General features: G+C 42.6%; 4 protein-coding genes across 7 annotated transcripts in view; 2 read left to right on the top strand and 2 right to left on the bottom strand.

Annotated features, from left to right (window-relative positions):
• The window catches only part of LOC124010509 (histone deacetylase 4-like), a 97,028-nt gene extending 96,290 nt beyond the window's left edge, over nt 1-738 (bottom strand). For all 4 annotated transcript variants that reach the window (XR_006834454.1, XM_046323000.1, XM_046323002.1 and 1 more), the window contains exon 1: nt 614-738. The gene's annotated coding sequence lies outside the window, so the exon portion shown is untranslated. The remainder of the gene's footprint in view (nt 1-613) is intronic.
• Nucleotides 739-9,964: 9,226 nt separating this feature from the next.
• LOC124010852 (late histone H2A.2.2-like) lies at nt 9,965-11,117 on the bottom strand. Its single transcript, XM_046323577.1, has 3 exons — nt 11,099-11,117; nt 10,759-10,821; nt 9,965-10,458 (listed from the first exon to the last, which is right to left on the bottom strand). Exon 3 carries the CDS (start codon nt 10,456-10,458, stop codon nt 10,039-10,041), a length of 420 nt encoding a protein of 139 aa, XP_046179533.1. The 5' UTR covers nt 10,759-10,821; nt 11,099-11,117; the 3' UTR covers nt 9,965-10,038.
• A 784-nt stretch (nt 11,118-11,901) lies between these two features.
• Nucleotides 11,902-23,833, top strand: LOC124010850 (angio-associated migratory cell protein-like). Its single transcript, XM_046323575.1, has 11 exons — nt 11,902-12,236; nt 12,491-12,634; nt 12,879-12,998; nt 13,159-13,298; nt 13,442-13,586; nt 13,695-13,778; nt 14,088-14,203; nt 22,107-22,204; nt 22,325-22,415; nt 22,550-22,704; nt 22,869-23,833. Exons 1-11 carry the CDS (start codon nt 12,146-12,148, stop codon nt 22,942-22,944), a joined length of 1,260 nt encoding a protein of 419 aa, XP_046179531.1. The 5' UTR covers nt 11,902-12,145; the 3' UTR covers nt 22,945-23,833.
• LOC124010851 (piggyBac transposable element-derived protein 4-like) lies at nt 14,223-17,980 on the top strand. Its single transcript, XM_046323576.1, has 2 exons — nt 14,223-15,555; nt 15,781-17,980. Exon 2 carries the CDS (start codon nt 16,027-16,029, stop codon nt 16,879-16,881), a length of 855 nt encoding a protein of 284 aa, XP_046179532.1. The 5' UTR covers nt 14,223-15,555; nt 15,781-16,026; the 3' UTR covers nt 16,882-17,980.
• Nucleotides 23,834-24,110: the final 277 nt, after the last annotated feature.

Below are 24,110 nucleotides of genomic sequence, written 5' to 3'. Positions count from 1 at the left end.
TACTAAAACACAATAGCTAAAATGCACTCCGTCTTTCGCGCTCGCTGACCACAATTTCACCAGCACGCCCCCCATTCACAAAAAAAGGTTGACGCATACAGCTACTTCACCACCGCCCATTGACAGACACAGCTGACTTTCCCAGTCATTATTCCTTTAACATTGCGTAGCATTACGATCTAGAACGAAACAAAAAAATACTGATACACTATCCCCATCAACATGTATGTGTAGCACTATCCACCGCCATGTTCTAAAAATAGAACACAGGAACAAATCAAGGCACGTCAGAGACTGTGCGTAGCTAAATATGTCGCGCGCCAGATAAGCATTTAGCAATCTAACGTACATATTCTTCCCGCATGCAGCACGTCGGACAATAATAATAAGCACACTTTCTATATCCAACATATTGTGCTAATTAAATTTATTTTTTGTAAGAATAAGTGTATTATTAGCGCGAGCAGCTCAACTGGAAACTTCAGGCAGCAGACATTGTTTTGATAGGATTGTCCCCGCGCCCGAAATCGATGCATCATTGCCTAAGAAACATCCTGAATATTTTCGTACTTCAACGAGCTAAATTCGTCGAAAAGATAAACGATATGCTCACCTAGAAGCTCCAAGAGGCGGCCCTGTCCCGAGAAAGATGCAGAATAAATATGTTGACTTTATCACTAGGGAAGTCTACTGGCGAAATAATCATTTTCTGACAGATTCCGCCATACTTGATTTTGGTTACGGAGTCACGTGTCGCGTCTCTACATTTATCCAAGTATTGAGAGGCGTGGTTTACTATCAATATCAAATTGTTACAATGTTGCAGCTGTGATAGCAATAGTGAGCATTTAGAACTGTCCAAATGATATTATATTTATTTGGTTAATATCTTTAATGTTATGGATTCACTACTTAGTGAGTCTACTTACCATAATGGCCTACTTGTATTATGGGCTGATACAAGAAAGGGCGTGTCGTGTGCCATTGACTGCGTATTGTTATGGTGCAAAAATAGCTGGGCCCCTACATATCATCTATTGATCTGTGGAATTGTAGCCTTTCTCTAGAATTACGTTTATTCATACTTTGTCATTAGATTCACATAATCGATATTTATTCAATATGCAGACTAAACCAGTAGCATAACTACGTTTGTATGACAGCATTGTTTATATTAGGCTATTTTATTATTATATTAGGCATATTAGGCTATAACAGCTGGCTAACGGGAAAGTCTAGTACACCCACCGCTTCTCTAATATATAATACGGGAGTTTTTTTATTGCAAATAAAGGTTCCATAACCTACCTGGAACCTTACTCTTGACGCTAACACATCTCTCCGTCTACCTCTGGGATATTGTCACAACAACATTGTACCACATTTGACAGCATGAGCAATATGAGTTGGATGATTTATCCAATTCTGGCTCATTGACAGATGAAAAGTGTTTCTCTCTGCAGCCGTGTAATCTAATAGTGTTTATTTCCATGACTTAATTCTATTTTGCGTCTCATCCACCCACAGACACAACACAAGGAGCGGTCAGCAGAGTTAACCACACTGCTGTTTGACTGTTAAGGCCGCTGCTACTGAAACTGCCAACTGGAATCGGTCTATTCCCCATCATCAGACACATTTAGATATAGGACTGCTCAATCAGTATCTGTTTCCAGATCAGTTTTTCTGAGATGGGGAATAACATCCTAAAAAATTTATTTTCCAGATTAGTTTATTTTGTTTAACCATTTAATGCATAATTAAATAACCCTTGTCTACGAAATATTTACAGTGGTTGGGCTCACTTACATGATTATATCATATTCTTCAAAAGAAACAAAGTTTGGGCATATTATAACTCATTACTATACACTATCAACAATCAGCAGAAGGAAATCGAAACAGATTGTACCTTTAAAAAAAAAACATATCCATTCTTTCATGAAGACACATTGTGTTTTTCCATCTTTAACCCCACATTTCCAAACACCAGTGATTGAATAGAATAGGACCCCTTTAGTTCAAGTAATTTCTCCCGCCCAGCACAAATGAAGGCCTGTTGGGAAGGCTGTATCCATAGTAACGGAGGATTATCATTTCTCTGGATGAGCTACAGTGCATCAGTTATGTAACTGAGCGGTCTTGGAGACATGTCTCATGTTGGCGAGCCTGAGAAAGATAAGCTCTTTAAGGGAAAGCCACAGGGATATTTTCCCCAGCCTGAGAAAGTAGATATACCAAAAGGGTTCTCCTTGGAACCAACGAGGTTTCTTCTATGGGGACAGCTTATGAATCCTTTTTGAATCCTCTTTTCTAAGAGTGTATGCTAGTCAATACTAGCCATCTGGTGGCATTTTACTCACAATTTGCAAGACTTGAGTACAATTAGCAGGCCTAATAAAAATGGATTCTTCATGCACCTATAATTGTTTATCTGTCATCGATGGCTGCACTGGGTAAGGTTCATCACTGTCCTGCTACTGAACTACAGTGAGGCTTACCTCAACATCGTTCACATATCTATGCTATGCATTCCCTACATGGTAAATCAGGTATTTCAAGCAAAACAAGACCTACATGTGAGAACATTTACGATAATGCTATCTCTGTGAGATGTATGGAGGCCAGCTGTACTGTATCCAACCCATGTGACAGTGTTTTCACTATCTGATCATGAGATCAATCTTATCCCTTCAGAGCACTGGCATTAACATGACTTGCAGTAGTAGCCCTGCTTCCTGGAACACACTGACGAAGAATGAAGTGTGTGGAATTAAGTGTGTGTGTGTATATATATATATATGTGTGTGTGCCTGTGGAACTACCTATACATGTGTGCCGGTGTGTAAGTGAGTTAGTGCATGCATGCGCGTGTAAGTATGTGTGTGTGTGTGTGTCTGGGGTAATGCCTCCCAGGTGTGTTGGAGACGTACAGATTGAGAGCAATGACGTCAAAGGAGCATCAAGAATGGTGTATACTATCTGGGGCTCCCTAAACTCAATGAACATCTGATTAGCATTTTGGTTATTAGAGCATTAGCGCATTAGCTGCTGCAACTGGGACGTCTCCAGCTCTCACCTGGGAGTTGATTGTCTACAATCTTCTTGCTCAGTGGTCCCTTAAAATGAGATCAGCTGTGCACGTTTTCATATAGATTGTGTAAATGCCTTGGAGGAAGATGCGTGGACTCATTTGCAAGTTCAGTGACATGCTAGAATTATTATAACATATTCTTACACAAAGTCTGTCAACATGAGAATATTTGTTAATAACAAGCTTTGTATAACAATCTTTCCATTGTTTTATCCAACGTCAACTTTGACATCTGTCTTTACACTGACACACACATACATGTGTAGGATCTTAATTTGAGCCAGTTTGCTACATCAGGAAAATAGTCCTGCAGCAACAGGAAATGTGAATTATTATGTGGATTATAATAATGACATTTTTTTTGTAGGGGTTGATCCATTTTTCGTTAGGGCAAATTAAGTCTGACATTTTAAAGTGGAAATTGCTAACTTTAGAAGCATTTTTTTTTATACCTCGAATAGACTACAAGATTGCATTCCCTGCTGTGCAACAACAAAAGTGTGATCAAATGAAGATACTACATCTGTAAATAACCTCAATTTAGACACCAGTGTAAAGGATCTGCCATTTCTTCTGACAGCTACATTACTGCATGACACAAAAAAACAGACAGAGAGACACTCCAACATGTTCTCTGGCCCTGGAAACCAGGCACTCGGGAAAGGTTTATTGTTTACTCATGTGTGGGAGCCGAGGTTATAATAGGAAACTAAAACTGAAACTAATCATGAAAAAACATTAATTAACAAACCCATTCGAAAAAATAAAACCACACTGAATCTATTATCTTTGACTTCAAAACGAACAGAAATAAAATAACAACCATCATGAATATGTTCAGTTTTAGTTGTTTTTATCTAAACTTTGGGCAAAAAATGAAAGGGTGCTTTCAAGCATTTTGGGTGTTTTCAAGCTACTGAATATGTCGGGTAGAGCCGGCAAGGAAATGGCGATGTTTCAAATGGGCTTAGCTTGTGCATCACCAGCTATCACCAAAGACAGTACAGTATGACGATAGGCATAAACTGCTTCTCCAATAAAAAAAATCCCAGGTCACACTTCTAGGCGATGTCATGTGGACGTTAGCTAGCTAAGATCATGCGCAGAACCACACGGTCATCTCGCGCCGAACTGTGCATATGCAGGCCGTCAAAAACAATAGGCACTCCTTCGATATAAAGTAGTTTTTGACGAAAATTATGTTTCAGTTTGTCACTTTCATAAGATCTGAGTCATAACAATGTTTAACTACTGAAGACATTGTCTCGAATCTAGGCTGTGCCTTTAGATTTTGATATAATCAACAACTAAGGAATATTTTTTTTCACTTCCCTCACTGACTTCTCAAACCCCAAACCCATGCCTGTTCTGCTTGGGCTGTTTCACAAGTATTCCCGGTAGTCTCACGATGTTGCGCCTCTGTGTTTAGAGAAACTTTTTATTGTGATGAGATTTGTCCTAGAAGCAAAACTGAACGATTTCCCCTTAGGCCAGCTGCCAAATCAAAATGGTCTATATTGTAAAACATTTATGAAAACAGAAATTCGTTTTTTGGTCATCATTTAAGGTTAGGTTTAGGCATTCGGGTTAGCAATATAGTTCAGGGTAGGTTTAAAATCAGAATTTATAACTGTGTGGCTTTGCTAGCTAATGACCACTCTACAGAGCTGCATCCATAACAAAATTCACGACGAAAAACGCTAACCTGTGAAAAACATGGCTGGGTAGCTAACTTGATTCTTCTGTACAAGTACTACTTAAGTTAAAAAGCATTGGACTGGTGGCAGGTAGCCTAGCGGTGGTTAAGAGTTTTGGGCCAGAGCGACTAAGTGAAGAATCTGCCGATGTGCCCTTGAGCAAGGCACTTAACCCCATTTAGTCCTCTAAGTAGCTCTGGATAAGAGCGTCTGCCAAATGACTAAAATGTGTAAACATGGGCGAGAGAGTTTCCTCCCATCATATTCATTGCATCAGTCTCTGCACTATTCCTTTTAATTCCAAGTCACACAAAAAAACTGTACAACACTAATGGCTCCTAGCCAACCACACTTGTTTTCTGACCATAACACTAAAACTGAAACTAAATCATATTTTAAAATATATTTTTATACAACTTCAACTAGAAAAAACGAGCAAATTAAACAGAATTTTAAATAATTTTAAAACAAGTAGAAAATTTTAAACTAATATAAAAACACAAAACTATAATAACCTTGATGAAAGTTAAGAATGACCAGCGCTGGTACAGTGGTAGATACATTTAAACTTGGCTGTTTCTATCATGGGGGGTGAGGCCATACTTCTATTCAGTTACATGTTGATTTTACAGACACGACCATAGGCTCTTTGAAAAGTTGTAGAGATCTTTGTATTTGGAAGAAAAAGCATTCTAAATGCATTAGAAACGTTCAGCTCTTATTAAGTATAACAACTGACTTGGGATCAGTTCTTCCCACCACAGCTATGACCAAACCACACGGAGTGAATAGACCCACAGTGTTCCTGGACCTGTGGTTATGGCTTTAGCAGTTAACCGCAGCAGTGAGAGCAGAGTGTATGGAGAAAACAAGGCCCCATTTTAGTCTAACTGGCTATAAGTGGTTGCAAAGGGAAGTCTGTTCCTCACCCAACATCAGCCACAAATCACTGTCCCACAGTACACAGACCTCACTGATACTACAAAGGTGTTCACAGCTGAAAAAATACCTGTTTACATACCCTGTTAATATGTCAACTTGTCTCTTTTTTTACAGAGTATGTTTGGCCCAGGAAATTAATATTGAATGAGTGTAGTGGATCTCCAAAATACCTATGCCTAGCATTGATGGGCCGGTCAGAGTCATGTAGACCCATATCCACTATGTAAGACTGGTGTGAATATGTTTCACACCAACTAAGACAAGGGTTCTAAATTCCACCAACAATTCTCAACACCAGCTTCTGGCCTGTTCACACATTACTGGCTAAATGTATTCTGTCCAGACATCAACTTGGCTATGACAGCAGTGAAGCAAAGAAGCCACAGTTTGTGAACTAGGCCATGCTCATTATTTGTAGCATGTCTTACAGAACATCATGTGAGTGGAAAAAAAAAAAAAAAAAAAAGGTTCCCTACATCTGTGGTTGTCAAACCTCTCCTCAGAGACCCCCAGCCGTTCCATGTATTTGATCTATTCCAGAGCTAGCACACCTGATTCAACTTGTCAACTAATCAGCAAATCCTTCATTGGATGAATCAGGTGAGCTAATACAGGGCTAAAAATAGTGAAACGTATGTGGGTCCCCGAGGAGAGGGTTGAGAACCACTGCCCTACATAACAAGAGAAAATGAAAAGATCTATCACCTATATGTTTGCAAATGGAAACTAGATTTAGGGAGAATGAAAGGGAAATGGGGGGCTGGAAATGTGTTGAAACGGCCATAAAGTGTTCTTGTTAAACGAAAGCAGAGCAAGGCTTTTACAGTAGAGCCAACTAGTCCACAAGTTTCCACCAAAGGGTCCCAGACCTGCACACTCATTACGTTTCCCTGCCTCTCTAACAGCTTCCAGGCCCTAGAAAATGAGCCTGGAATTAGTGTGTGTGTGTGTCTGTGTGTGTGTGTTGGTGCACGCTAGCTTACGTGCATTTGTGTGTGTGTAAGTACACTACCAGTCAAAAGTTTTAGAACACCTACTCATTCAAGGGTTTTTCTTTATTTTTACTATTTTCTACATTGTAGAATAGTGAAGACATCAACACTATGAAATAACACGTGGAATCATGTAGTAACCACAAAAGTGTCAAACAAATCCAAATATATTTTATATTTGAAATTCTTCAAATAGCCACCCTTTGCCTTGATGACAGCTTTGCACACTCTTGGCATTCTTTCAACCAGCTTCATGAGGTAGTCACCTGGAATGCATTTCAATTAACAGGTGTGCCTTGTTAAACATTCATTTGTGGAATTTCTTACCTTCTTAATGCATTTGAACAAATAATTTGTGTTGTGACAAGGTATACAGAAGATAAGACATGAAGGTCAGTCAATACAGAAAATTTCAAGAACTATGACATTTTCTTCAAGTGCCGTCGCAAAAACCATCAAGCGCTATGATGAAACTGGCTCTCATGAGGACCGCCACAGGAATAGAAGGCTAAGAGTTACCTTTGCTGCAGAAGATAAGTTCATTAGTTACCAGCCTCAGAAATTGCAGCCTAAATAAAAGCTTCACAGAGTTCAAGTAACAAACACATCTCAACATCAATTGTTCAGAGGAGACTGTGTGAATCAGGCATTCATGGTCGAATTGGTGCAAAGAAACCACTACTAAAGGACCCCAATAAGAAGAAGAGACTTGCTTGGGCCAAGAAACATGAGCAATGGACATTAGACAGGTGGAAATTTGTCCTTTGGTCTGGAGTCCAAATTGGCAATTTTTGGTTCCAACCGCTGTCTCTTTGTGAGACGCGGTGTGGGTGAACGGATGAAATCTGCATGTGTATTTCCCACCGTAAAGCATGGAGGAGGTGTGATGGTGTGGGGGTGCTTTGCTGGTGACACTTTGTTATCTATTTAGAATTCAAGGCAAACTTAACCAGCATGGCTACCACAGCATTCTGCAGTGATACGCCATCCCCTCTGGTTTGGGCTTAGTGTGACTATCATTTGTTTTTCAACAGGACAATGACCAAACACACCTCCAGGCTGTGTAAGACCTATTTGCCCAAGAAAGAGAGTGATGGAGTGCTACATCAGATGACGGGGCCTCCACAATTCTCCGACCTCAGCCAAATTGAGATGGTTTGGGATGAGTTGGACCGCAGAGTGAAGGAAAAGCAGACAAGTTCTCAGCATATGTGGGAACTCCTTCAAGACTGTTGGAAAAGCATTCCAAGTGAAGCAGGTTGAGAGAATGCAAAGAGTGTGCCAAGCTGTCGTCAAGGCAAAGGATGGCCATTTGAAGAATCTCAAATATAAAATATATATAGATTTGTTCAACACTTTTTTGTTTACTACAGGATTCCATGTGTTATTTCATAGTTTGTCTTGACTATTATTCTCCAATGTAGAAAATAGTAAAAATAAAGAAAAACCCTTAAATGAGAGTAGGTGTTCTAAAACTTTTGACAGGTAGTGTATGTGTGTGCGCTTTCTTATGTGCATGTACAGTATGTGTGTGTGTGTGTTGGTACACCATCCCAGTGTCAATATTAAACAGGCTCATTTTTGTGATAAACTGACATCAATTATGACTGATTCTGGTGTCTGACTGTTATGTCATCCCCATGACAGTTTAAAGAAGCCCACCCACAGTTCAGTTATCGCATGTCTGAGCAAGTAGGACAAACGTAGACCTGAAGAACATTGTTTCATGTGTTTTCTAGACAGATTGGGGATTTAGATGGATTGAGAAAGAGGAAGGAGAAACCATGGAAACAATACATGTCATGTTGCCTATATTTCTTTTGCTATCGGAAATCCTCTCATTATCATACACAAACAAATCACATCTGACATAACTATGGATAAACATTTTGCACTAATAGTACATTTCAAGCACGGGTGCAACTTTCACTGGGGATGACGACGATATGTCCGCCCACCCCACCACATTCTTAAAGTGCATTTTTGTCCCGTCAGGTTTATTGGAATGTGATACAAAACAAGGAAATAGTGTGCTTTAGGACCATTCGGTTGCCGTCGAGCAGTAGGCTGTTTGGAGTGAAAAATATGTCCCACTCACTTCTTAAAACAAAGTTGCGCCCCTGATTTCAAGTAATATCAAGCCATAAGAAAATACGCCTCCTCACATGGTATAGCATTTACCTTATGTACCGACAACCATTCTACCCAGGTTACCTGCCTTATTATTATTTGACCATGCTGGTCATTTATGAACATTTGAACATCTTGGTCATTTTCTGTTATAATCTCTACCCGGCACAGCCAGAAGAGGACTGGCCACCCACATAGCCCGGTTCCTCTCTAGGTTTCTTCCTAGGTTTTGGCCTTTCTAGGGAGTTTTTCCTAGCCACCGTGCTTTTGACTGGTTTTCCTGATCATGGTGCAGTACTGCAGTGTTTGTCCACGCTGAAGGTCTGCTCATCAGTGAAACCCTCCCGGGTACAACGCCCGTGGGGCAACCCCATGCCAGGCCTACCCCCTAGGATCAAAGACTCAGACCTGAACAGACAAGTGCTTTCATTTATAGTCAATGGCAGTCACTCTTAGACATGAAAAGGAACTCAATATAAAGTTGAAAAGGTCTGTCTAGCATGCATAGGGAGAGAGTCAAGCCAGGGCCAGTTACTCAATATTGATGCAAATTTCACTCATATTCTAAATTCTGTTTCCCCCGGGGTCACTGGGCTCAAAAAAAATGGTTCTCTGCATCACAACCCCTCTAATTAATAGTCCAAACCAGTTGAGCAACCCAAAGGATTCAAAATTGGATGGCTCCAGCCACATTTCCAGCTAGCTCAAGTTACTTCAAAACACTATTACACCGGCTTTTGGATGGAAAACAAACCATTAAGATTCAGTTCTGCAATGCCCTAGTTTTTAAAACTCACTAGAACCCAGTTATGCACATGTGTTGGAGCAGTCAGAACCCCACACAATCCCAGGGTATTGGTTTTAGCTCATGAAACCAGTAGGCCTACCGCATTCCTTGCAGGGTTGGGGATCCATTCAAATTGAAGTCAGTCAATTCAAATTCCAGTGAACTGGCATTATTTCTGTAACAACTTCTCAAACTGAGAAGCATTTTTTTGGGGGCAAAAGTGTCAATGATTGACTTGAAAGCACTTCTTGAGTTGACCCAAAACGTTTAAATAAAGCTTAACATAGGTCATTGCAGTGCATCAGCTGGCCAACACCAAAGACACTTTAAAATTGTTATTTTATTAAGGAAAACCGTGAAAGAGACGAGTTTGCGGTAAAAGCTTGTAGGTACATTTTAAAACTCTTGAGACTGGACGTCGTTGGCATTGCTGCCGTCGTCTTTAGGTAGCTTGCTCTTCTTGGGAAGTAACACGGCTTGGATGTTTGGAAGGACACCACCCTCCGATATGGTGACCGCACCCAGCAGCGTGTTCAGCTCCTCATCGTTCCGCACAGCTAGTTGGATGTGCCGTGGAGCAATGCGCGACTTCTTATTGTCACGGGCCGCGTTGCCCGAGAGCTCCAGGACTTCAGCGCAGAGATACTCCAGTATGGCAGCGAGGTAGACTGCAGCTCCCGTACCAATGCGAGCGGCGTAATGTCCCTTCTTCAGCAGACGGTGAATTCGGCCTACAGGAAACTGGAGACCTGCCCTGACAGAGCGACTTGTGGAAGTCTTCGATTTGGAGACAGCATTCTTTCCACGCCCGGACATCTTGTAGTTTGAGATACAAAGTACATGTTTATTAGTGGCTGTTGAAATTATTCAAACATTGACTCAAGTGCATCGCCAATATACAAGCCCTCCTGGGAAGAGTTGTGGATGCAAAGAAGCTAATGCACCTGCCCTTCAGCTGGTGCCCACTCAATCACTACAATTCCACAGGCACACTATTTACACAGTTAACAGAACTACCAGAACACTTAACTTTAAATCAAAATATAGAAAATTACGAGGACAATGCATTGCACACAAATGAGAAATTAGCAAAAAAGGAAACATGTCTATACTCACGGCGACAGGCTGTTTGCAAAAACGAGAAGAAGCCTAAACTGGAAATAACAGCAGTCATAGAGCCTTTTTTATGAAGGGAATAACAAGTTGCATTATTGAGGGGACCCGTTTTCCCAAAGTCACATGTCATAAATACTTATGTCTGATTGGATAGCCGATTAGAGGAAATTCACATTGGGCCCAATTCCAAATCGAGCCCTAGGCCCTACTCCTTACTAAATAATAATAAATAATAATCTGGATATATATACAGTACGTTAGCAGATCCAATAGGGTAGGTGGAACTTGTGCCATCTATTTTACACCTATTCTGTGTTCAGATAATTTCACATTAGTCTACCAGAAAATGTTATATTAGAAGAGTGTTTCCCAACGCCGGTCCTGAGTACCACAACAGTACACGTGTTTGTTGTAGCCGGACAAGCGCAGCCGATAGTACTTGCCAACTAATCATCAAGCCCTTGACAAGTTGAATCAGGTGCTTTTCTTCCGGCGCTACATCAAAAATGTGTGCTGTTGGAGGTACTCGAGGACCGGAGTTGGGAAACGCTATATCAGAAGAGAGGAAGGATGAAAGCCAGCATGATGATAATGGTGTTTTTGTGCCATCTAGTGTACAAGGATATTCAATTCAATTCAAGGGGCTTTATTGGCATGGGAAACATGTGTTAACATTGCCAAAGCACGTGAGGTAGATAATATACAAAAGTGAAATAAACAATCAAAATTAACAGTAAACATTACACATACAGAAGTTTCAAAACAATAAAGACATTACAAATGTCATATTATATATATATCGTGTTGTAACAATGTACAAATAGTTAAGTACACAAGGGAAAATAAATAAGCATAAATATGGGTTGTATTTACAATGGTGTTTGTTCTTCACTGGTTGCCCTTTTCTCGTGGCAACAGGTCACAAATCTTGCTGCTGTGATGGCACACTGTGGAACTTCACCCAGTAGATATGGAAGTTTATCAAAATTGGATTTGTATATTACTCTCCGATGAAGTCGTCAGGTTGAAGAAGTCCCGCCCACTTCGACATGGATTGGTTGTTACTATGAAGGGGGCGTGTCAAGATTCAGGGTGAAACACCAATCGTATCAAATGTTTTATTGACGTAATAACGGAGTGCCAGAGACTTCCGGAGACTTTCACATGTGAAAAAAAACATGGGGATACTATTTAGATGTTTTTCTCTATAGCTCGTATTTGTTCTTCGGTCAGCACCAAGAAATAACAATCTTTAGCGTTTTCTGTGACTGACTTAACATATTTTCTTAACCTGTTTTCAACATTTTGTCGCGTTAGCAAACTTTTCAGCTCTCAAGTCAGGCAGCTAATTTAAGTTAGCCACCTTAGTAACATCTAGCTAGCTATCATGGATTTCTCGGACGAAAATTCGGTACAATTCCACGGGGATGAAGAGATTATAGAAGTCATCGACCTTAACGAAACAGAGCAAAACCCAGGTAATGATGGTTGCATGCCTAGCTAGATAACGTCAGTTGGTCAGAATCAGATGCTTCTAGGGGTGTCATTTAGTTCATGTCCTTATAACTGTATGAGGACTTGCTACATGGACTGTCATTGATTGAGCAAAATAAGTTGTCTCTTGAACGCTTGGGGCATTGTCTTGGTTAGACCTTCTATGAGTTAATGTCGTGGTATAAAACTAAGAGAGGTACATGTGTCAAGTACAGTAATACCTCACTCTGACGGACAGATGATTTGGCGGAGGAGTTCGAGGACGTGGACGTCGGAGAGACTGAGGACGGAGACAATGAACAGGAAGACTGGGATACCGACGACGAGATGGAGCAGGAAAAGGAGCAAGATGACAGCGAACTCACCTTTTCCAAACACACGGGTACTAGCTAGCTAACTATATCACCTGACTATTGCTTTTCTTTCAGTCACTAAACAACTCAGTGGCTGTTGCTGGTCACCACCACCACTATATTGATAGGATTTGACAGTAAAGGGTGGATGACTTCACAGTCATTTCATGTATTGAAGGGAAGGAGACAGGGTAAAAGCTATTGGATAGGCCAGGGACATGCATGGGTCTCTTTTTTTATATTTCTGTTGTTACATTGACTTGTGTTTTCCAGGCTCTGTGTTCTGTGTGAGTCTGGACCCAGCCACAAACAGCTTGGCTGTGACCGGAGGAGAGGATGACAAGGCCTATGTCTGGAGAGTGAGTGACGGGGAAGTGCTGTTTGAATGTACAGGTGAGTCTCCATACTCTCCAAGCTGTCATTAATTAGTTGTTGTGCTTTTAATTTAGCTTTGGACATTTCTTTATGCTACAGGATAGTTGAGCTCAGAATAAACAGATATTTGTGTTGCTCCCAATATTTAACCCCAGTCCTTCTTTTTCCACAACCGTAGGCCATAAGGACTCCGTGACAAGTGTTTTATTCAGCCATGATTCTTCCCTGGTGGCCACTGGGGACATGAGTGGGCTGATCAAGGTCTGGAAGGTGGAGACCAAGCAGGAGGTGTGGTCCTTCGAGGTGGGAGACCTGGAGGTGAGGGAGAACGCAGCCCGGCCCGAAACAGGGTGCGCATATTTATTGTATACCAGCAGGAACACACTGCCACACCTGATTCAGCCTGACTAAGCTGGGTAGTTTAATCAAGTTTTGGCATCTGAAGTGTGTGTGTGTGTTAGTGGATGGAGTGGCACCCCTGCGCCCCAGTGCTGCTGGCGGGCATGGCGGACGGTAACGTTTGGATGTGGAAGATCCCAGGGGGTGACTGTAAGACCCTGCAGGGCCCTGGCTGCCAGTCGACCAGTGGAAAGGTCCTGCCAGACGGTGAGACTGTCTCCCCAGCCAAGCATAAAGGACAATTCAGTACAGAACACTCTGCCATGATCTGTGCTGCCAGGTTGAACATGTAACAACTTTGTCTTTTCTCCACAGGGAAGAGAGCTGTGGTGGGCTATGAAGATGGGAACGTACGACTTTGGGACCTCAAGCAGGGAAATGCCACCCATGTGATTAAAGGTGAGTTTGGCCAAGTTGTCGCACGCCTGAACACAGTATGTGACCCTCCCCACTACTGCCAGACAGCAGGATGTGTGTCATGGTCACTGGGAATAGGTGTGGAATTCCTCATGAAAATCAGTGTGGATTGTGTTTATTAGTGTACATAGCTTACAACTCCGGTCCTGAGTACCTAGAGCAGATGACCAAACCCCAAATCCTAATCTTGACTTTTCTGAGGATAAAACAGTAATAACTGCCACTGGACCAGCGGTAAGGAACAACTTCTATCCCCACTCAACTGTTTCCTCGCTTCTCTGGCCACCTCAGGTCATGATGGACACCAGGGGGCGCTGACGTGCCTGGCCTGTAACAAGGATGGCTCTCTGGTGCTGACGGGCTCCGTGGACGGCCGTGCCAAGCTCATCAACACTGCCACTGGCAAGGTGGGCAGCGGGCACTACTGTATTATAGAGAACACATAACTACTGTATTATAGAGAACACATAACTACTGTATTATAGAGAACACATAACTACTGTATTATAGAGAACACATAACTACTGTATTATAGAGAACACATAACTACTGTATTATAGAGAACACATAACTACTGTATTATAGAGGACACATAACTACTGTAGGAGAGAGGACACATACAGTTGAAGTCGGAAGTTTACATACACTTAGCTTGGAGTCATTGAAACTTTTTTTTTTTTTTCAACCACTCCACAAATTTCTTGTTAAAACCTCTTTAGGCTATGCAGGACGTTAGCGTCCCGCATAGGCTAACATCTGGTGAAATAGCATAGCGCAAAGATACTAAATACACAATTCATAATATTAAACATTCTTGTAAATACATGTTAAGCTTTTAAATGATGTTAGATACATCTTCTTAGCAATCCTTACGATAATCTGACGACAGCGCGTCACACACACAAGTATTACTAGCATATTCCAACCAAGCATTATAGCGTCACAAAAAGCCAGAATTGGCACTAAAATAATCATTTACCTTTGAAGATCTTCTTTTGGCAATACAAAAAGTCCAATCTTCACAATAAATAGTTGTTTTGTTCGATTAAATCCAATTTTATAGCATAAAACGACACATTTTGTAAACTGCTTGTGTCATGAATTCCGTATCCTTCAACTTTCAATGAGACATTCGATGCAATTACTCACACTACATTTACGTTTATCTAGTCATGGTTGGTTTCATTGTAATCCTCTGTTAGTAACACAACCATACTTGATGGTTCTTTTTACAGGCGTATTGACCGAAAGGAACTGATTTGAACACATCAAACAATGACCTCATTGCGTGCCAATGATATCACCAGTGCTTCTTTGAATGACTGTATTTCTGCCCAATCACCACTGATTGTCTTGAAATCTTGCTTGGTAGACAGACAATGGGCTGAGGTAAACGGCAATATCTAATGTTTATATCCGGGAAGACCAGCTTTTGAACAATTTTTTAAAATTGTACCTTTATTGATTCGAGCGTAACACAGCCATTTGCCATTGGAATTTCTACCCGAAGGAGCCACTTTGTTTGCGCGAAGCAGTATTGAGTCAAGATCATTTTCCGCTATTTTATTGAAGGAATTATGGCGAGTAAATCTGGAAAATCAAAGGCAAAGTCCAAGTATACAGATCTACATGATATTATTGATGAGATTGATAGAGAAAGTGACACAGAATTACAAGAAGATCTATCGGATTGTATGTCAAGTTTCGACTCCCAATTTGAGGACATGTTTCTGTATGGTGAAGATGCCATTCTTGATTGGTAAGTAATTCTCATGCTGTTTGAAATATTTGACATATATATATATATATATATTCAGTAATGAAATGTTTGTTGTGGCGCCATATGGCTCTACATTTTAGGTGTTTGTGTGTCTGTAAATATTATATGTATTTTATCTAAACATGGAACGGAACAGAACCTCACCTTAGTGATATACGTTTCCTACTCTAATATAATCTGTGTTTCTCCGATTCTGATTGGGAGCCCCCATTGCCAAGGTGCCCATCCCCCACAGGAGCTGGATCATCTAGCTGGACCCCTGCTGTCTCCGGCTCCACACCTACCCCCGCCCTGCCAGGTGGGAAGTCTGTGACAAAGAAGCGGAGGTGGGGTAGAGCGAAACCTGCAACCAGAGAGGAGGAGGGTCGTTGGCACTCTGTGCTGGAGGAGGATGTGTTGCCTACACCTCCAGTATTCAGACCGAAGAGGCCATCGGGACCTCAGCTGGACATGCCCTCTAAGTACAGCCCCATGCAACTTTTTCAGCCGTTTTTCACCTCGGCAGTTGTTGATTCCCTGGTGTCGAACACAAATAAGTATGGTGCTAAGAAGCAAGCAGACAAGAAAGAGGGATGGAAGCTAAAAACCCTGAGAGACTACTGGAAAACTGCTCCCCTCTATCAACTGCCTTTCCCATCCACTGTCATATCATGCAAAAGGTTTCTGACAATCTCACGGGCGCTTTATATCAGTGACCCAGAAGTTGATGAGGACAATGAGAAGATGAAAGGCACAGCAAGGTTTGATAGGCTGTGCAAAATAAAACCTCTCTACCCCAGCATCGTTGAGGCTTGCAAAACCTATTTTCAGCCTGCCCAGAACGTTTCCATCGATGAGAGGATGGTAGCCTCAAAGGCCAGAATTGGCCTAAAACAATACATGCGTAACAAACCAACTAAATGGGGTTACAAACTGTTTGTTTTGGCTGATTCTGCGTGTGCATACACGTGCAATTTATTTGTTTATGAGGGGAAGAGCAGTTTTGCGACCGGTAAGGGACCTAGCTATGACTCTGTTATGCAGTTATTCGATTTTCAACTCCTGGGGAAGGGCTACAAACTGTTTGTGGACAACTTCTACACAAGCCCTACCCTGTTTGCAGACCTGAGGAAGCGGGATGTGTGGGCTTGTGGCACCATTCGGACCAACAGAGTGGGCTTTCCAAAGACAAAGGTGAACGGCAGGCCTAAGGGGGCTGAGCGGGGTACCATGCGATGGATCCGTGAAGATGGCCTGCTGTTTGTGAAGTGGATGGATACCAGAGAGGTGGTCATGTGCTTCAGTATCCACAAGTCCTTCAGTTGAGATCACGTCGTCACGCGTGTGAAGGGTGCTACTGGGGCATGGACCACAAAAAATGTCCCCATTCCTGCAGCCATGAAGGACAACAACAAGAGCATGGGAGGTGTGGACCTGTCAGATGCACTGATTGGCTACTACAATGTTCTCCACAAGGCAATGAAATGGTACAAGACGTTTTTCTATCATTTCATTGACGTTGCTGTGGTGAATGCCTTCATCCTCCAGAAGGAAATGGCTAAGCTGTGGACAGCCACCCATCTCACAGCAAGCCTTCAGGGAGCTGCTCATCCAGGAGCTTGCTAGCTACAGCAAGTCCACTGCAGCACCTTCTGTCCCCTCTACCTCTGTCCATTCTCCTCCAACCAGTAGTGTTCACCTGCCCAGATTCATCTCTGCAGGCATGAATGTGCCTCAGGGCAAAAGGGCACAGTAGGGAGACGTCGTTGTGTTCTGTGTCACAGGAAATGCCCCATCACCTGCACCAGCTGTTCAGTAACCCTCTGCTTTACAGCAGAAAGAGACTGCTATTGGGCATGGCATCAGAAGAACAATATTGTGTAGAGGACTGAGGGTCTTCACAATATTGTACATTATACATTGAATGTGTGTAAATAGTTACCCTTGTTATTTTACATTTATTAAAAATGTCATTTTTTTGTGGTGTGGTGGGGGGGGGTTGTTAGAATTGCATTTTAGTGTTTTGTATATAGTCATTTACTTAAAATGTATCTCTGTACCAATTCGGCCACTTGGGTACATTTGGGCAACTTGTGTGGGACATCTGGATGACTACATGCTCAATATCATGTAGCTCAATATCATGTAGCTCACTCATTCCTGAAGATATCTTTCTGAAACCTTTTTCAAATACTGTTGCCATCTTATGTTCTTCATTCAAACCACCCCAAGCATCCTATCTGTATGTTTGGATGTTCTTGTTCAGTTGAAAGATGATGCAGCAACAATAAAAACAGAAAACATATGTTTATTTCCTTGTATTTTCTTCTACCAGATCTATGGTGTTATATTCTCCTACATTCAATTCACATTTACACAAACCTCAGAGTGTTTCCTTTCAAATGATACCAAGAATATGCATATCCTTGGTTCTGGGCCTGAGCTACAGGCAGTTAGATTTGGGTATGTCTTCAGGTGGAAATTGAAAAAAGTAGGGGGTAGCTCTAAGAGATTAAATTAACAAACTATAGTTTTGGCAAGTCTGTTAGGTTATCTACTTCGCGTGACACAAGTAATTTTTCCAACAATTGTTTACAGACAGATTATTTCACTTATAATTTACTGTATCACAATTCCAGTGTGTCAGAAGTATACGTACACTAAGTGCTTTGCTGCAGGAGGGACTGCTGCACTTCAAAAAATAGATGGCATCATGAGGGGGGAAAATAATGTGGATATATTGGAGCAACATCTCAAGACATCAGTCAGGTGTCATGTATTGTCATATATTGTCATGTCTTGTCCCTGTGCTTTCTCTTCTATTCGTTTCCCCCTGCTGGTCTTATTAGGTTTCTTTCCCTCTCTCTATCCCTCTCTCTCTCTCTATCGTTCCGTTCCTGCTCCCAGCTGTTCCTCATTCTCCTAACGACCTCGTTTACTCTTTCACACCTGTCCCCTATTTTGCCCTCTGATTAAGTCTCTATTTCTTTCTCTGTTTCTGCTTCTGTCCTTGTCGGATCCTTGTTTGCTGTGCTGTGTTCTTGTTCCGTCCTGTCGTGTTTTGCCTTCATCAGATGCTGCGTGTGAGCAGGTGTCTCTGTCAGCTACGGCCTGCGCCTACCCGAAGGGACCTGCAGTCTGTGGCCGCTTATCCTGTTATTCCCCTCTACAGACTAGAGGATTTCTGTTATTCCCCGTTTGGACATTTCCTGTTAAGGATTCAGGATTTGTTATTTTCTGTTTGGACTTTAATAAACTCAGTTTCTGTTAAGTCGCTTTTGGGTCCTCACTCACCTGCATAACATCAGGAAGTTAAAGCTTGGTCGCAAATGGGTCTTCCAAATGGACAATGACCTCAAGCATAATTCCAAAGTTGTGGCAAAATCAAATCAAATCAAATCAAATTTATTTATATAGCCCTTCGTACATCAGCTGATATCTCAAAGTGCTGTACAGAAACCCAGCCTAAAACCCCAAACAGCAAACAATGCAGGTGTAAAAGCACGGTGGCTAGGAAAAACTCCCTAGAAAGGCCAAAACCTAGGAAGAAACCTAGAGAGGAACCGGGCTATGTGGGGTGGCCAGTCCTCTTCTGGCTGTGCCGGGTAGAGATTATAACAGAAAATGACCAAGATGTTCAAATGTTCATAAATGACCAGCATGGTCAAATAATAATAAGGCAGAACAGTTGAAACTGGAGCAGCAGCACAGTCAGGTGGACTGGGGACAGCAAGGAGCCATCATGTCAGGTAGTCCTGGGGCACGGTCCTAGGGCTCAGGTCCAGCATGGTTGAATAATAGTAAGGCAGAACAGTTGAAACTGGAGCAGGAGCATGGCCAGGTGGACTGGGGACAGCAAGGAGTCCTCATGTCAGGTAGTCCTGGGACATGGTCCTAGGGCCCAGGCCAGTTGAAACTGGAGCAGCAGCATGGCCAGGTGGACTGGGGACAGCAAGGAGTCATCATGTCAGGTAGTCCTGGGGCATGGTTCTAGGGCTCAGGTCCTCCGAGAGAGAGAAAGAAGGAGAGAAGGAGAGAATTAGGGAACGCACACTTAGATTTACACAGGACACCGAATAGGACAGGAGAAGTACTCCAGATAAACAAACTGACCCTAGCCCCCCGACACATAAACTACTGCAGCATAAATACTGGAGGCTGAGACAGGAGGGGTCAGGAGACACTGTGGCCCCATCCGAGGACACCCCGGACAGGGCCAAACAGGAAGGATATAACCCCACCCACTTTGCCAAAGCACAGCCCCCACACCACTAGAGGGAAATCTACAACCACCAACTTACCATCCTGAGACAAGGCCGAGTATAGCCCACAAAGATCTCCGACACGGTACAACCCAAAGGGGGAAACCCAGACAGGCCGACCACAACAGTGAATCAACCCACCCAGGTGACGCACCCCCCCAGGGACGGCACGAGAGAGCCCCAGCAAGCCAGTGACTCAGCCCCGTAACAGGGTTAGAGGCAGAGAATCCCAGTGGAAAAAGGGGAACCGGCCAGGCAGAGACAGCAAGGGCGGTTCGTTGCTCCAGAGCCTTTCCGTTCACCTTCCCACTCCTGGGCCAGACTACACTCAATCATATGACCCACTGAAGAGATGAGTCTTCAGTAAAGACTTAAAGGTTGAGACCGAGTTTGCGTCTCTGACATGGGTAGGCAGACCGTTCCATAAAAATGGAGCTCTATAGGAGAAAGCCCTGCCTCCAGCTGTTTGCTTAGAAATTCTAGGGACAATTAGGAGGCCTGCGTCTTGTGACCGTAGCGTACGTATAGGTATGTACGGCAGGACCAAATCAGAGAGGTAGGTAGGAGCAAGCCCATGTAATGCTTTGTAGGTTAGCAGTAAAACCTTGAAATCAGCCCTTGCTTTGACAGGAAGCCAGTGTAGAGAGGCTAGCACTGGAGTAATATGATCAAATTTTTTGGTTCTAGTCAGGATTCTAGCAGCCGTATTTAGCACTAACTGAAGTTTATTTAGTGCTTTATCCGGGTAGCCGGAAAATAGAGCATTGCAGTAGTCTAACCTAGAAGTGACAAAAGCATGGATTAATTTTTCTGCATCATTTTTGGACAGAAAGTTTCTGATTTTTGCAATGTTACGTAGATGGAAAAAAGCTGTCCTCGAAATGGTCTTGATATGTTCTTCAAAAGAGAGATCAGGGTCCAGAGTAACGCCGAGGTCCTTCACAGTTTTATTTGAGACGACTGTACAACCATTAAGATTAATTGTCAGATTCAACAGAAGATCTCTTTGTTTCTTGGGACCTAGAACAAGCATCTCTGTTTTGTCCGAGTTTAATAGTAGAAAGTTTGCAGCCATCCACTTCCTTATGTCTGAAACACATGCTTCTAGCGAGGGCAATTTTGGTGCTTCACCGTGTTTCATTGAAATGTACAGCTGTGTGTCATCCGCATAGCAGTGAAAGTTTACATTATGTTTTCGAATAACATCCCCAAGAGGTAAAATATATAGTGAAAACAATAGTGGTCCTAAAACAGAACCTTGAGGAACACCGAAATGTACAGTTGATTTGTCAGAGGACAAACCATTCACAGAGACAAACTGATATCTTTCCGACAGATAAGACCTAAACCAGGCCAGAACATGTCCGTGTAGACCAATTTGGGTCTTAAGGACAACAAAATGGCTTAAGGACAACAAAGTCAAGGTATTGGAGTGGCCATCACAAAGCCCTGACCTCAATCCTATAGAACATTTTGTGGGCAGAACTGAAAAAGCATGTGTGAGCAAGGAGGCCTACAAACCTGACTCTGTTACACCAGCTCTGTCAGGAGGAATGGGCCACAATTTACCCAACTTATTGTGGGAAGCTTGTGGAAGGCTACCCGAAACGTTTGACCCAAGTTAAACAATTTAAAGTCAATGCTACCAAATACTAGTTGAGTGCATGTTAACTTCTGACCTACTGGGAATGTGATGAAAGAAATAAAAGCTGAAATAAATCATTATCCCTACTATTATTCTGACATTTCACGTTCTTAAAATAAAGTAGTGATCCTAACTGACTTATGTTGGGGAAGTTTTAACAGGATTAAGTGTTACCAATTGTGTGAAACTGAGTTTAAATGTATTTGACTAAGGTGTATGTAAACTTCCGACTTCATCTGTAACTACTGTGGGATAGAGACCACGTAACTACTGGAGCTACGGTAGAGACCACGTAACTACTGGAGCTACGGTAGAGACCACGTAACTACTGGAGCTACGGTAGAGACCACGTAACTACTGGAGCTACGGTAGAGACCACGTAACTACTGGAGCTACGGTAGAGACCACGTAACTACTGGAGCTACGGTAGAGACCACGTACAGAGGATAGTGGGAATGAAAACAGTACTTCTGGGTTTACATGGTGGGACAGATGACATGGGGAGATTGACATGCATTACTCACAAGAAAATGTTCTGTCGTGTTCAATTGACCAACATGGTGTGGGTTTTCGAGATGTGGTGTCCTGCTACTTATCAGTTGGTATATGCTGTCTAACTGGAATGTATCTAATGGGGTGTGTAGGTGTTGGGTGTGTTCTCTGTGGACGGGGGCAAAGCCAAAGCCTCTCAGGAGGATGCTGAGGAGACCAACTCGGTGGAGTCAGTGGGGTTCTGCAATGTGTAAGACTTGATGTTTTTAACATAAGACCAGAATCACAAGTTAACCTTACATGAACTGCATGGCATACGGTGTGTAACAGTTGCCATGTTTTGAACGATGCTGTGTTCTCTGTTGTCCAGGTTGCCTCTGATAGCGGTGGCGTATCTGCATGGGACCCTGGCTATCTATGACCTCTCCTCACAGGTCCTCAGACACACGTGTCAGCACCAGGTAAGAAACCAGTCATCCAACAGACTCACAACCAAACCCACAATAATCCTCTGATCATGGATTGTAGAGACGTGTTGCTCTGCTATTTTCATATGCCTTGTTATATGCTCTATAACTGACTGTGTGTGTGTCAGGCTGGCATTGTTAAACTGCAGTGGGAGGAGTCATCCTCTGTGGTGTCCACCTGTAGTCTGGACGGGGCGGTGAGGCTGTGGGATGCCCGCTCGGGAACCATGGTGTCAGAGTACCGTGGCCACCAGGCGGAGATCCTCGACTTCACACTTAACAGGTACACACACCAACACACACGCTTATCACAGATCCTAACCTTTTCAATTAGGCTTATGAACAAAACGTCTGACCCTGTATCAGTGGTTATGAGGATCTTGTATTCTACTTACTTGGGCCAGAAAGGCTCCTATTCTCATCTGACTCTCTCCTCCTCCCTCACAGAGAAGCCTCTATGGTGGTCACTGCCTCTGGAGATCACCAGGCCAAACTCTTCTGCCTCCAACGGCCAGACCGTTAATAAGAGGAGCAGAGGGAGAAAGAGCGAGAGAAATGTGGATGGACTCAACCCCGATCGCGCTTTGTCGACAATGCACCTTAAAGGCAATGTTCCCGTTTTTGTGGAGACCGTTTTAACGGTGGACACTGCATATATCGGCTCAATCCGAAGTTGTCCTTTAAATGGCGCATTGTCAACAAAGCGCGATCGGATTGAATCCCAGCCTTTCATTGTGTTTTCTCACAACTGAGGGTTTTTGAAGTGTCTTGTATCGATTGTGGTCTGTCTGATCTATAGTAGACCTGCAGTGTTCTAGAAGGTTCTAGAATTGCCAACCATTCTACTCAGGTTTCTCAAGTAGAACCCACACAAAATATATGCATTCTAAGTGGTGTGGTAGTGTAGATGTTGGAACACGTCAACCTAGAGGCAATGAAGCATCTAACAGTAGTCCAATTGGATACGTCATGTGGTCCTTGATTTATCACTAAATACACTTACATCTATACCTTGGTGTTCCCTGTGCGATTTGGTTTGATGACATTATGAATACACATTAAGGTAATAGAGCTATGTAGAGATGGAGATCTCGATGATGTCCCCATAATATCTGGTGATTTGTGGAGTGTAATCCTCACTTTCTCCCTAAATCACCCCAAATTATGTCAACTCAACCTTATGTAAATATATTGGGCCCTGTTGAAATACTTTAGAAATGCATCCGTCCTTCCTTTTCTGAAGTAATCACGAATCTGGATTGGTGGAAATAATGTGATAACTTTGCTTTCCCCTGCCCCATCACTGACCTTAAGGAAACATGGAAGGAAGGGTGCATCTCTGAAGTATTGGGACAGAGCCATGGGCTTTGTTCTGCTATTTGTTGGAACCATTAAAGACGTTTTCAACCCAAGTCTCTAGGTTGTCCTGGTTCATTCCCAGCATCAGCTCTGCCTGAGAAGGCTTTGTACAGACTGTCATATTGTCTCTCAAATGGTACCCTATTCTCTATTGTGGTCTTCTTTTGACTAGTGCTGTGGTCAAAAGTAGTGCACTATATAGGGAATAGGGTGCGATTTGTTACACACTGTAGGGACCAGAACACTGCTGTGATTAGCGGTAGGATAAGCATACTACAAAGTCAACTGCATCATCAAGAGATGATGTCATTTGTAATTTGTTGTTGTAAG

The sequence above is a fragment of the Oncorhynchus gorbuscha genome, linkage group LG23 (assembly GCF_021184085.1).
Source record: "Oncorhynchus gorbuscha isolate QuinsamMale2020 ecotype Even-year linkage group LG23, OgorEven_v1.0, whole genome shotgun sequence".
In the NCBI taxonomy this organism is placed as follows: domain Eukaryota; kingdom Metazoa; phylum Chordata; class Actinopteri; order Salmoniformes; family Salmonidae; genus Oncorhynchus; species Oncorhynchus gorbuscha.
Note: the sequence above shows the minus strand (reverse complement) of the source record. Positions and strands in the feature narration are given on the sequence as shown.

What these genes read in the sequence shown, in the direction of transcription:
- LOC124010852 (XM_046323577.1), bottom strand. Translation starts at nt 10,458, where the DNA reads ATGTCCGGGCGTGGAAAGAATGCTGTCTCCAAATCGAAGACTTCCACA.
- LOC124010851 (XM_046323576.1), top strand. Translation starts at nt 16,027, where the DNA reads ATGCCCTCTAAGTACAGCCCCATGCAACTTTTTCAGCCGTTTTTCACC.
- LOC124010850 (XM_046323575.1), top strand. Translation starts at nt 12,146, where the DNA reads ATGGATTTCTCGGACGAAAATTCGGTACAATTCCACGGGGATGAAGAG. An exon ending in CGAAACAGAGCAAAACCCAG is followed by an intron (nt 12,237 to 12,490) that starts GTAATGATGGTT and finishes TCTGACGGACAG; the next exon opens with ATGATTTGGCGGAGGAGTTC. An exon ending in TGCCACCCATGTGATTAAAG is followed by an intron (nt 13,779 to 14,087) that starts GTGAGTTTGGCC and finishes TGGCCACCTCAG; the next exon opens with GTCATGATGGACACCAGGGG.